Here is a 13,650-nt window from a genome sequence, read left to right as displayed (position 1 = left end):
CTTTTGAAGATTTCTCTAAATGTGGAAAATGTAGCAAGAAATCAGCCATGGGGCAGCCAGTGTCCCTTGACTCAGTTGTGCTGAGCAGCAGGTTAGTGGCAGAATTACTCTGGATAAGTGTTTTATTGTGTAAATACTGCTTTTCGAGTCACCAAGTGACTGAAGTCATTTTAATCCCAGTTTAGAGAAATGCCCAAGTTTCCAAACACATGAAGCTATGCAGTGATGTCACAAAGTAACTAATGCTCCACACCCACTCCAAACAGCTCAAACATTCTCCCTGACTCCGAAAGTGCATCCAAAAGTACCCAAGAACAGACACATCTCAGGTTCTTTGCCAACATTGACAGTGTTTTCCCTCATCTCTCTCATTTACTGTACTGACACAACAAAAGCTGACAGGAAACGTTTTAACAGCTTGGTCTACACCAGGCACTTAAAAATACCCAACGACAATCGAAGTGCAGCAGCTCAACCTCCCGGAAGAGTGGCAATGGATAAAGCCAAGGGGGCTCCTTTGCAGAGGATGGCTGTGCTGTCAAATAAGACTTCTCACCACAATCCAGCACAGCCACAATTTGTTACATATCAGTAAAAATATATGGGGGGGAAAAAAAACCAACGAACCAAAAAACCCTTATTCAACCAACCAAAAATAAGTAAGATTAAATTTAACCCCCCCACACCAAACCAACCAAACCAGACATGACCACACTGCTCAACTTGAGCATCCTAGAAGTTGAATGTTGGCAGGAAAAGCTCCAAAGAAAACCCACAGAATTATCAGAGTGGAAAACATGGCTGTTCAACGCAAGATGCATTTACATTCTCCTGTCTACTGATCACACAGTCCAAATGCTCTGACAGCCTCTCCTACTTATGTCATGCCATTTAGCCCAAGAGGCCATCAGTCAGCAATTTGCCAGCTACATTCATTTACAGTTTTGCTTACAGCTGAAAAAAATGTGAGAGAACACATCAACACCCCCAGGTTTATGGGAACCATTACTTTGGTTAATTTCGTAGTGCTTGGAAGTCATACTTGTATGCTCAGTAGATTAGTGACCCTCAAATACTTCCCATGCTTTGGGCACAATGAGTAACACAAGTTTTAGTCACTTCTACTTCTAAATTGAAGGTTCACAAGAGAAACTTCCTACTCTGCTCCAACCTAGCTATGCACAGATAAAGTAACTGGAGGAAAAAGTTAACTTTGAAGACACTTGGCTCTGGTTGTTTATGGAAGTTCCAAAGAAGTCCAGGCCTGAAAGGAGCTCCTAAAAACTCTTTTCAAGGTTCATCTTCCATTCTCCAGTTCCTTACAATTTTGCTTTCTCATCACACCAGCAATGAGCCCAGAGCTAGGTAAGCAGTATGAGGAGAGAAGTATTTTTCATGCTGCCCGGCGTTCTTGACACAGCTGTGCTACACATCCTGCATCGCTGCAATCGCTTTTTGACACTATGCATTTGACTTCAGTTGATAGCTGATGGTAATGATGAAATTGTGTCCATGATGAAATGATTTCACCCAGATATCTTGTAAACTGATACAGAGCTGCCTACAGAACCATTGCACCAACATGAACCCCTGCCTTCAATAGCAAATAAAACTTTATAGCACCTAATCTCATCGAGATACATCCACAGTCATTCACCAGACCTTTGCCCAGCAGAGTAACTACAAGCAGTTATTTACAAGCATATATAAACAAACTGTGGGATAATGTAAACCAAAAAGTATAGCAGGATCCCTGGGTGTATCAAAAAGTCATGACTAAGTCACAGCCATTGAGCAATGAAGCACAGCATATCTTTCATTTGCATGCTTAGAGAAATTAATATCGGTGTGACTTAGCGAACAACAGCGCAATTACAGCACCCACATTAACCTTAGTGTTGTGGGCAGGTGATGCAAAACAGCCCTCAAACTCATCAGTCTTGAAAGCCTGACCACCCTATGACAAACAGCAGCCTCTCCAAACTCTAAGAGGCTTGTAGGATGATTTGTTGAAAAGCTTGGTTTGCTTTCCATTAGAATGAGTGCCACAGGAAAACAAAACTTCAGAGAGCAGACCTCCAGTTGCACGTGGCAAATGAAACACAGAGCTTTGAAACTGCGCTCAGACTCAGCTCTCTGCCACAGAAATAGAGACAAAAATGAACGAAAGTGGTAAAGCAGACTCCATGACTTACCTTACCTTGCTGTTTCAGAGGCTCATTGAGACGAGCATCCCTGCTATGGGAACCTTTAAGAGGCTTTGACATAGTGGAATTAAAAGAAAATAAAGATAAACCCTTGTTAAATAAAACTGCCAGTTACCACAGACTGGGTAGCAAAGAGCTTTCTCCCCCTTCACAACTTCCTCTTATAAACCTCACCATGGGTGTGGCTAACTGACTGGCTCCACCCTTCATCCTATTTAGAAACCCAGGGAACCTATAAACACTTCTATGGGGCAAGGTAATAATCTTGTCAATTCCTCAGGTGCTCTGTCAGAGACCAAAAGAAAAGAGGAAAAATAAAAAGTAGATAACTAGTTGATAGTTTCACAAGCAAATGGGGGGGAAAAAATAGGTAAATTTAATCAATTACTATTATTTTATATTTAAGTAAATAAATTTAATAGAAATTAGAAGGTGTCTCTAATGTTTGCAGAACCTACAGTATGCCCCACAAGCATTTAGTGGGTGAGCCTGCTTGGCTGTTTGCTTTTTAAAAGCACTGTTGAAATAACCTGAGGGAATTGTGGCCTTCCAGTATCTGAAGGGGGCCTACAAGAAGGCTGGGGAGGGACTTCTCAGGATGTCAGGTAGTGATAGGACTAGGGGGAATGGAATGAAGCTGGAGGTGTGGAGATTCAGGCTGGAGGTGAGGAGGAAGTTCTTCACCATGAGAGTGGTGAAGCCTTGGAATGGGGTGTCCAGGGAGGTGGTTGAAGCCCCATCCCTGGAGGAGACCAGTCTGCATGAGGCTCTGGCCAGCCTGATCTAGTGTGGGGTGTCCCTGCCCATGGCAGGGGGGTTGGAACTAGATGATCCTTGTGGTCCCTTCCAACCCTGCTGATACTATGATGATACTAAGTTGAACAGCTTCTAGTGGTTATCTGTATTAGAGCTGCACAATATTGAAAGCCCACAAGTCCGTGGGCTTGCAGCACATTGCCCCTTGCATCATTTCTCCATGAGCCTCCACCAGTGCTGAAGGCTCCTGGTCACACCACTTGCATCATGAAGATGATGAAAGAGCAAAGCCCTGTGGGTGCGCCTTGTAAAATCACACACATGCCCTCACACTGGAGGGGCTACCACCAGTAAAAGCTACAATCTGTTCTTTTGCCCTCTAACCACATCCTAATAAAGCAGTCAACACTCTTTTTTTTTCCTCAGGGTTTAGTTCAGGAGGGTGAGGAGATGAGGTAGGATGTTGCTACTAAGACAATACTGCCTGTCAAGTTCTATATTGCCTGTAGAGTTCTATATTGCCTTGGGGTCTTTGACCGGGGCGGTTCTTGTGCTGTTTATTAATTGTAAATATTGTAAGTAGTGTATATTTTGTACATATTCATTGCATTTCATTGCAGGAGGTAGTTTTGCTTGTAAATACAGCGTCCATTTGCTTCCAATGGAGCTGTCTGGCAAATTGAGTGTTGGGGTGTGTGTGTGTGAATTTCAACCCACCACAGGGATACAAACACATCCAGGCGTCTGCACTCTTGCTTCCTACTCAGGTGTTTGTACTATCCCAGCTGATGGGTTTTGTGTTTGAAAACAGAAGGATAAGGAACTCTAAGCACAGTGCTTATTTCTCCTCCCCCCACTGAATAATTGAGGTTATCCTGGCACTCCTGCAAGGCTGGGTGTGAAATTGGAGTTCTTGAGGTGTTTGGCAAGAGCTCAACTATGCTTCTGTCATCTGGCTTTGCTTTCAAGGGAGTGATTAGGAAATTATGCTCTTGTTAACAAGATCTGTGCAAGTAATGGCTATTATGCCCAACATTTCCTCTATTTAAGATGAAGTGATTGTTCCATCTTGATATGAAGACTTAAGGCATTTTCTGGAGAATTAGTGATACGGGCAAGTCTTAACTTTGGAAAGTATTAAGTGAAGAACATTCATCCCTTCACACAGTACCAGGGCATTGCTGTCTGAAAATGCTAACTGCTCTTAAAAAAAATATGTATCCATGTGGAACTTTTGCTGTAAAAACGGAATATAAGCTTCATACTGCCTGTGCTCCTCTTCCCTCACCTTCCAGAGTGTCAGACTGAGGGCTAAAGCTGACTTCATTACAAGAAACTTTGCTTAATAAACTACAGTGTTCACTTTCTTGTTGCCTCTGTGCCTCTGCAGAAAAGATAAAGCATCTTTCACTTCAAAATCCATTACAGGATAGATCCCCATGTCCCTTTCTGTGGCTCTAATCCCATGCTCTACTGTACATGAATGCAAAACTTCTGCAGCGTCCTCCAAGGGCAATTGAAGTATTTCACCCTTTAAAGAAAGTCCAATGATTCTGGGAAAAAGATAACATCTTGGTGAGTACATAAATTAAACATAGCACACAGGAGTAAAGACAGCAGCTCTACTTAATGCAGAGTTAGGAGAAATAGGAGATGAGATCATTTTCTTTCCTACTACTGTGAGGTCCTTTAGCAGAGGTGTCCAGGCTTCCTCTCTATCCCCTTCAGCAGTGTCTGACAATCTTGGTTGAGTTCTCACTTCTTTTGAACTGATGTTCCCCAGATGTGGTGGGGGAAGCCACAGGTGTGGGTGAAAGGAGGAGGAATATCACCAGAGAGAGACAAGATCAGAAATCAGGATATGAGCACTAGCATGTTGTGCTCAGTGCAGCCTGCTCTGTACTGAGGCCCTTCCAAGGCTGGGGCCTTAAACTGTGTGTAGAGATCCAGGACTGGGAAGACACCTGAGATAATGCTTTCACTTACAAAGGGTCTGATGGTTTAGTTGCTAGCAACTACACCAGTGGTGAAACGAAGCACAGTCTCATCTGCAGCAGTCAGCAGATAAAATCAAGAGAGCAAATGCTCAGTGTCTGGGATTCTCTCCCAGTAAACCCTGCACATGGGGAAAAAATAAAGTATATCTTATTTTCTGAATACCACCAACACCTCTTATAACTATGAGGACACACCTGCATGGCCTGCCAGAACTGCTTTAGTTCTGTCCTGATGGCAAACACAGCATGATGCAGCTGTGAGAGCAATCACACTTTTTGCCACTATAACCAGAGGAAATGGCTAAAGCTTACCTAACCAGATCATATTTTAGCAGCTGAAACCAGGAGAGCCAAGTACATGGCTGCAAGCAAGGGGCTAGCAGGTTAGCCCTTACTGAGGACTTTAGACTCAGTACCCACCTCTGCTGATGTCATCTTGCTTTTGCCAGCAGCTACCATGCACAGGCAAGCCTTCAAAATGCTTTTGGTTTCCTGAGCACGGATGGTTGCAAGAGCTCATTTAGATCTGCTCGTGCTTAAGAAAGCATCAGTGTTTAAAGTACAGAATGAATCTGTCTGCTGACACTCCAGGCTCGGGGAAAACAGCCTGAGCTTCAGTCCTGCTTGGTTTGCTAAAGCAGCAGTAGTCAGGCAGTAGTGAGACTGCCTGCTGACAGAGGGGTTTCAGGGTCAGTGGTGGAGCCCCGTGGGCAGTCCCAAAGGGGTTTGCAGGGTCAGTGGCGCAGCACCGTGGCCAGCCCTAGCAGGAGCCCCGTTGGGAAGGTGCACACCAGCAGTCTCTGTGGCGCAATGGGTCAGCGCGTTCGGCTGTTAACCGAAAGGTTGGTGGTTCAAACCCACCCAGGGACGAGGTCACCTGATCGTGGCAGTGGGGTTGGAACTGGGCTGGCCTCACCTTTGTTTGAGGTCCTTTCCATCCCAAACAGTTCCATACCCCGAAGGGGAAAAAACACTGAGGGAGTTGCTGCCAATTTTGTGGAGACGGGGAAGAGACACAACAGAGATAATAAGGAATGTGAACAATCTCCTGTGGCTCTGGTCTGTGAAGGCAAGGGGCACTCACACAGGAGCAGCCCCAGCAGCAGTGAACGGCTGTGGGGTTCTCTCCAGGCACAAAAACAACAGCCCACAGTGGCTGAGAGCCCAGAACCTTGTGTTTTCTTTAGAGTTTTTTTCTCCCCTCATCATCTGGAATTATTTAATCTGTGCTTCAAAAGCCTTCCAGGAGACAGCTGCTGCTCAAAACTTCAGCAGAGGCAGTTTTCCTCTGGCGTTTCCCAGGCTGTGTCCAGCTGCACCTTGCACCCTCACTTTCCCTACAGAAATGTGTATTGCTGGCAAATTTCCTGCAGCTTTGCCCCCGAGGCATAAAGATATTCATAACCAATGTTTAGTCTCTTGTATCTCGAGATTTCCTGCTTTTCCCTGTGAAAATCTCATTATCATGATTGGCACCAAAGCTCATGAGGGAGTTAAAGGGTTAATGGAATTGAAAGGTGTAGAATAGAACCCATTAGCAAAGGTTACTGCAATTAATAGTGGCTGAAAACTTGAGCTGCAAGAACAAAGTGTAAAAGTTAGCAGGAAAGAAAAAAGAAAGAACAGCTTCAAGTCCTACTCTGTGCACGATGCACACTTTATTTATGGCAGGGGTTTTAAATATCTGATTGCTTGCTGATAAATAAATTGTTGAGCTCTACAGCAGGCCTGCAAACTAACCTGTTGAAGTGGAACAGAGCTGCATGAGCAGGATGTCCTACCCTGGCCACTAACCACTCCAGGGAAGCTCCAGAGAACATGATGTCCTATGAGGACAGACTGAAGGAGTTGGGACTGTTCAGTGTGGAGAAGAGAAGGCTCCGAGGTGGCCTAATTGTGACCTTCCAGTATCTGAAGGGGGCCTATAGGAAGGCTGAGGAAGGACTTCTCAGGATGTCAGGTAGTGATAGGACTAGGGGGAATGGAATGAAGCTGGAGGTGGGGAGATTCAGGCTGGAGGGGAGGAGGAAGTTCTTCACCATGAGAATGGTGAAGCCCTGGAATGGGTTGTCCAGGGAGGTGGTTGAGGCCCCGTCCCTGGAGGTGTTTAAGACCAGGCTGGATGAGGCTCTGTCCAGCCTGATCTGGTGTGAGGTGTCCCTGCCCATGGCAGGGGGCTTGGAACTAGATGATCCTTGTGGTCCCTTCCAACCCTGAATGATACTATGATGCTGTATGGAGCATCAAACACCAGGGCAAGTGTTTGCTCTGTTGGTGCAGGAGTTCCAGTGGCAAGGCTGCTAAGACAGGAGCTCTCTGCTGCCTCTCTGACTAGCTCAGTTACAAGCAGCAGTCACCTGTTCTCCTTTTGTGTGTGCAGGTCTATTAATACTGACAGTGTGCTCATGCCATCTGCCAGTCAGCTATTCCCAGTCAAACAAAGCAAAGCAGACAGTATTTGAGGGCACTTGGAAATGTTTTGCTTGCCATCAAATCCACAGGGCCATTGCAAGGTACCCCTGCAAGACAGTGTCTTCTGAACTAACAGCAGACAAGAGCCTATTGCTTCAGTTTAGCTTCTTTGGGTCTTTGCCTCTGGCTTACAAATATACTTGGATTCAGAATCATAAGCCTGTCAAAAGGGATGCTCTGTTCCCAGCAGAGTAGAGTCAGGAGATCCAAGGTGAGTTTCAAGTGCCATATTGCAATGAGGCTTCAAGAATGAGTTTACTCACAGCATTTCCTCTTGCTCTGAGTATTGTAAGCCCAAATAAAACACGCTCTTTTCCTCTGATAACATTTGACATGCCTCATTTGCAGTGTGATTCAAAATGTCTGAAGAGATTGTTGCTGCTGTGTATCCAACCCAGGCCTAATTGAGACATAAAATGGTTATTTGAGTTATTAAAAACTGATTTTGAATGCATTTTTAAAAAGGAAATGCCTCTGGCAGGAGGAGCCTGAGAAGATCCTTGGCCATGCCACATTAGATGTTGCACAACCAAACCATGGGGTGAAATCAGAGACAGAATTTTTGCCCTCCTGACTTCAAACAATTTATTTAGAATAAACCTTTATGTAGAATAAACCAAACCAGGTTGGAAGAGACCTTCAAGATCATCGTGTCCAACCCATCAACCAATCCAACCCACCTAAACAGTTAACCCATGGCACCAAGCACCCCATCAAGTCTCCTCCTGAACACCTCCAATGATGGTTACTTCACCACCTCTGTGGGCAGCCCATTCCAATGGGCAATCACTCTTTCTGTATAGAACTTCTTCCTAACATCCAACCTGAACCTCCCCTGGCGCAGCCTGAGACTGTGTCCTCTTGTTCTGGTGCTGGCTGCCTGGGAGAAGAGACCATCATCCACCTGGCTACAACCTCCCTTCAGGGAGTTGTAGAGAGTGATAAGGTCTCCCCTGAGTCTCCTCTTCTCCAGGCTGAGCAATCCCAGCTCCCTCAGTCTTTCCTCATAGGGCTTGTGTTCCAAACCCCTCACCAACTTTGTTTCCCTTCGTTGCCCTTCTCTGGACTCGTTCCAGCAAGTCAACGTCCTTCCTAAACTTATTTGATCAATATTTACTAGGTTAAAGCAATTGAGGTGTCTGAAGTTTATAGCCAACAGACCTTCCTGTTACACCTTTCTTACCTGTCAAATTTGGGCAGGGTCTGTATTTCTGGCAACTTGGTATTTGTATGTGCTTTGGCATTGGTAGTTAGATCACCCTGAAAGCTTGTTGTTTATGTGTATAGTGGATTATCCTGTGTTAGGATCCTGAAAGGAGTAAACCTGACTTTGATGTTGGACTCAATATCTGAGAGTGCCTTGCTGAGAAAATGCTACTGGCTCCTTCCTAGAAGGTGGGAAAGTAGCATGGTGAGTCATCCTTGGAAGAGACCAGGCTAAAGGTTAGCTTTCTGGAAAGCATAAGAACCGCTCCCAAACTTTTAATGCAACAAATCTGCAGCGTGGGGTCTGTCTGGGTCGAGTGGAATGAAGCTGCATGAATGCAGAACTCTTCAGCACAAGACGCAGGAATTTCTGGGTCTGAGGCTGTATTCAACCAGGATCATCAAGGCTCTCCCTGCAAATTTTGTCCTGGCACCTTCCCTACCACTTTTCTCATCCTCTTCACCACCATCACAGACCTCTGTGAAGAACCATCCCCTCCTTAAAGCAGCAGCCCCTTCTGAAGCCATGCTCTTGCTGTAGGGCTCTGTTAGACAGCAGGGTTGCTTTCCTTCAGCCCTTTTTAAAACACTTTTTGGACACAGCCATAACAAAAATAGTGCAGGGCAGGCCTGCTGCTGGCTGCTGACGTTGGGCAGTGCTCCCAGAACAGGCTGCGCCTTAATCCTGCCTGCCCTGCCGCTGCATGCTGGGGCTGCGCTTCAGCTCACTGGGGACACAGGCAACATGAAGCTGTTCTGAGGTCCACATAGATAATAATATGACAAATGCTTTCCTAGAGCAGTCTTGGTTTGGGGATCCTTTCCATGATGTTCAGGCTTTTCATTCTCTTCTCCCCTTTTCTCCAGTCCCATTCCAACCTGGTTAGTTCTATTCTATGCTATTACCTGACTCCCAAGAGCAGATGAGTCCCTGCTTTTTCCTTACAGACCAAGAATTGTCTTTTCAAATCCCTTGACAAAAACTCTTGTTGGAGGCTCTTTCCCCACTCACCTTTCCTGCAGACAGACTAAACCCCATAGTTTCGCTTGCTGCCCTTAGATCACCCATTGCCCTGTCAGTGTTCAGTCTTCAGGTTGGCTGCTCCTAGCTCCCATGATTGACATCCCAGAGACTGTCAGCAGGGAGAAGCTACAGCCACCCCATGATGAAAAGGATGCAAGAGCCATACCTGGATTTCCCCAGAGCACCTCACCTTTTCATCAGTGAGAAATCAAGCCCCAGTGAAGCTCTGAGGATTTCACATTGGCAGCTGTAGTTATCCTCAAGGGAGCTAAGCCACAACGCTGACTTTTATGTACTGCACACATACATATGGATGCATAAACCCACGTAAATAATGTACATAAAGGTGCTGAAAGGCTCAGGCTCTCATTTAAACCTCACCCAACAACAACACCTGTGCCATCACACAATGGTTGGTCTTTGGGCTCCTGGTGACTCAAACCAAAACCATCACCACGCTCTCCACCAGGACCTTCTGAACCAGCTACAGGTCTCCTGCCCATGCTGCATGCACAGACTGGCCCAGCCCAGCTCTGGCTGACAGCTCACAGTTTCTAACATGATATAGTATCACTCTCCAGAGGTGCCTGAGGGAAAAACACATTCCACTCACCTGTTAGTCTGATGGCTCTCCCTCTTCTGGAATTAAGCTATTTTTAAAACCCTGTATATACTGTATAGAGGTTTGAGTGTTGCAAGGTTAAGTGAAGAAAGCTGGGGGGGAAATAAAGCCATTTTAAAGTAAATTTGAATGACATTTGAAGAAAAATTGTAGTGCTTTTCAGGGCTCCCAAGATAGTGTGAATGTTTATGATGGTCCATTTGGGAGCAGGGAGATGGAGGGTGGGTGGAGGAGGTGTCACTCATTTTTAACTCCTCCAAATATTTCATTGGTATTCATAGAATGGTTTGGGTTGGAAGGGACCTTTGGAAGTCATCTAGTCCAACCCACCTGCAGTCAGCAGGGATGACTTCAACCAGATCAGATTGCTCAGAGCCCCATCCAACCTGACCTGGAATCTCCCCAGTGATGGGGCATCTACAGGGCCAGGGTCTCACCACTCTCACTGTAGAAAATCTCTTCCTTCTGTCTAGTCTACATTTGTCTTCTTTGAATTTAAAACCATCACCCCCTGTCTTGTCACATTTGGTGGAATGGTCAAAAATAACACAGAAAAACACTAATTAGCCAGAAGAGACAATGATAAACAACTGAGAACACTTGGACTTGTCAAAGCTGAAAGAAACCTGATTCGAAGGTTTTATTGGCACAGAGGGGCTTCAGATTTAGAATGTCAGATGAAAACTAAATCAGGCCACTACAAACTAAATCATAGGGTTGAGATAACTATTCCAGACCCAAACTAGCAGTCAGCATTCATTGTTTCCCCCACACTTTACACAGCCTCTGTGTACTCCTCAGCAAGCTGTCCCCACTGCCCTTGTGGACACTTGCCCTTATTAAGTGTTGGTCATTTCTGAAGCCCTTGGTTGTATTTCAGTAGATTACATAGCATCTCAGTTGGCTTCCTCTGCTAAGGACAACACGAAACTTCAATATTTCAGCAGCAGTACCATCAGTCTCAAGTGTTTCAGGAACACAGTGTCCTATAACTCAAACACTGCACCCACAGGACATAGCAGTAGATGAGTTAAGAGGTCATAACCCTCCTGTCCATGGTTTGGGGATGATTTTCAGTGCAAGGGCTTTACTAACAAGCAGCCATTCAATCTCAGCAGTAGTTGTGGACAACCCTTATGTGAGACAAAGGCATTCTGTGCTCTCTGTATCTTTTTGCTTGCTGGGTGAAGCCCCCATATCTCAGGGATGAGAGGCAGAGCAAGTGTCTGTACACCAAGGATTTGGAGAGCGTCCAGGCAGTGACCTGGGCATCCTGACATGCCAGTGTGCAGGCTTGCTCACACAGCTGCTGAATACAGAATATCTGAATGTGCCCTTCAGATGGTACTTCTCATTGCTCACCTCCTGACTGAAGCAGTCAGAACTCTGACCAAAATATTTACGCTGTGATAATGTTCCTGTAGAAGTTTTCAGACAGTTCATTTGACTTCAGAAGACAGTGTCTTCCAAAAGAGCAAGTGCCTCTTACAAAACAACCTTTAAGCTGCACAATGCTTTGTTTGAAATACTCTCCTGCTGTTCCACTTCTGAAATGTCATCTTCTGCCTCAGTGTTTATCTCTTAAAACGCAGCAAAACAGCTACAGCATTTCTCATGAGAAGTTTTCACCTTCTCCACTGCTGTAGATTTCTCTCTGTGTCAAGTTTCGAGTTTATATTATTAGCCCGAATTAATTTGCTGCGCAGTTTGGGGCCGCAGATAAAAAGCAAAGATCCCTTTGGGAAGCAAGTAAAGTACAAAAGGGCTATAACTCACTCACCACAGAAAACACCAGAGGGTTGTTTGTTTGAATTATTGGAGGAAACTGGTGAAAATTAAAAACTGGTGGTAATTTGTGTTGGGGTTTTTTTTCCCCCACCCACAACCTCACATGGAACATCGCGTTGCACTGCGAGCTTCAGGTGGTGTTAATGTCTGCCCGCAGCACTGCATCCTTCCCGGCAGGAGCTGGCCACGCTCGGCCAGCGAATGCAGCCTGCTGAATCATCAGCCTTTTAGGTGCGTTCCCTGGAATGGGATTTATTCATCACGGAGCTTCCCTACCGTGCAGCACTCCGAAGGAAAGCTCCTTTCAAGCTGTTTTGGACACCCACAACTCAGCAGCGATGCACAAACTGGTTTTATATGGAAGGGGTTTAAACCGATGGGGCAGAAAGTGCCTTCCTGCTTTTGACACAACTTCTGCTTCTCAACTAGTCACGTCCACAAACACGTCAACATGCTCCTTCCTCATCGTTAAGCCCCCTAAATACTAATTACTCCCGAGCGGTGCGACTCATTGTAATACTCCTGAGATTTTCCTGGCTTAATTGGCACAGGAGAGAATGACTCGGTTCGAGTCAGGACATTGTTTTAGCACCATTATAGCGTTAAGATTTCACTTCCATTTTTTAATGAAGAGTCATAACTCCTTCGGTCCCTTCCCAAACTACTTTGGAAGGCAGAGAAAGCTACAGCAAACAGCGCTGGTCATGCCCCGCTGGCTGCAACCCCCCGAGCTGCCCACGGGAGAACGGATTCCAGCCGAGGCGGTCGGGTCGGAGGGCTCCGTGGGGCGCTGAGGCTCCCGACGAAGTCCCCGACCCGTCCCTCTTGGGGAGGATCCGTTCTCCCACGCCTCACAAAGCCACGCCGCGCAAAGCCGCCCACTCGTGGGATACCGGGCACAGGAGCCACCCGGTCACTCCCGGTGCCAGCGTGGCACAAACCCCCCTGCTCTCCTCACCTGCTCCCCGCTGCTGCCGCCGCCGCTTTTCCTTTCTCCCGCCCGCCCCGCTGACAGCCCGGCTTTGTCCGCCCGCCCCACTCCGCTCCGCCCCGAGCGGGAGGTGCCACAGGGACAGCGCCGGGCACGGCACGGCACGGAATGGCACCGGTGATCCGGACAGGGTCCTGCCCTGCCCCGGGGAGACCATCGCGACCGGCGGCGATGTCACGCACGGGGCACCGAGAGCAGCAACCCACGCCCAGCTGCGTTATTGTCACTGCTACTACTGTTATTATTATTATTGTTGTTATTGTTGCATTTCTAGAGTTTCCTTTTGTTTTTAAAGAATTTTCATATTTTCTCTTGTTTTCTGTTCTCCCCCCCCTTTTTTTTTTTGTTTTGTTTGTTTTCCTCTCTCTCTCCCATTTCCTTCTCCCTCTCCGCTTTTCCTTTCCCCTTCTCCTCCTATTCCCTTTATTTATTTTTTCCTTTTTTTTTTTTTTTTTTGTTTTGTTTTGTTTTGTTTTGTTTTCCCCTCCGCCTTTGGTAAAGTTAAGCTCCGTGCCCGCTTCCCCAGCCCCAGGCTCCGGTGGCCCCCTAAGGGAGCACAGGCGGTCCCTGCCGGGGGCTGGGAAGCA

The 13,650-nt window shown here is 46.4% G+C and overlaps 1 protein-coding gene and 1 non-coding gene across 3 annotated transcripts in view; one reads left to right on the top strand and one right to left on the bottom strand.

The window, feature by feature from the left end:
• The window catches only part of MAPRE2 (microtubule associated protein RP/EB family member 2), a 97,759-nt gene extending 84,711 nt beyond the window's left edge, over window positions 1-13,048 (bottom strand). The window contains exon 1 of one of the 2 annotated variants that reach the window (XM_068158788.1): window positions 13,031-13,048. Coding sequence is in view for 1 of the 2 variants with exons in the window: in XM_068158786.1 (XP_068014887.1) it covers window positions 2,196-2,267 (72 nt within the window). In the remaining variant the exon portion in view is untranslated. Of the gene's footprint in view, window positions 1-2,195; window positions 2,301-13,030 lie in introns of those variants that run through there. The other variant, XM_068158786.1, reaches the window with a different exon arrangement.
• TRNAN-GUU (transfer RNA asparagine (anticodon GUU)) lies at window positions 5,757-5,830 on the top strand. The gene has a single exon. It is a non-coding gene; the product is annotated as a tRNA-Asn (tRNA).
• Window positions 13,049-13,650: the final 602 nt, after the last annotated feature.

The sequence above is a fragment of the Melanerpes formicivorus genome, unplaced genomic scaffold (genome assembly GCF_026170545.1).
Source record: "Melanerpes formicivorus ecotype bairdi unplaced genomic scaffold, bMelFor1.0.p_v2 SCAF_42, whole genome shotgun sequence".
Classification (NCBI taxonomy): Eukaryota; Metazoa; Chordata; class Aves; order Piciformes; family Picidae; genus Melanerpes; species Melanerpes formicivorus.
Note: the sequence above shows the minus strand (reverse complement) of the source record. Positions and strands in the feature narration are given on the sequence as shown.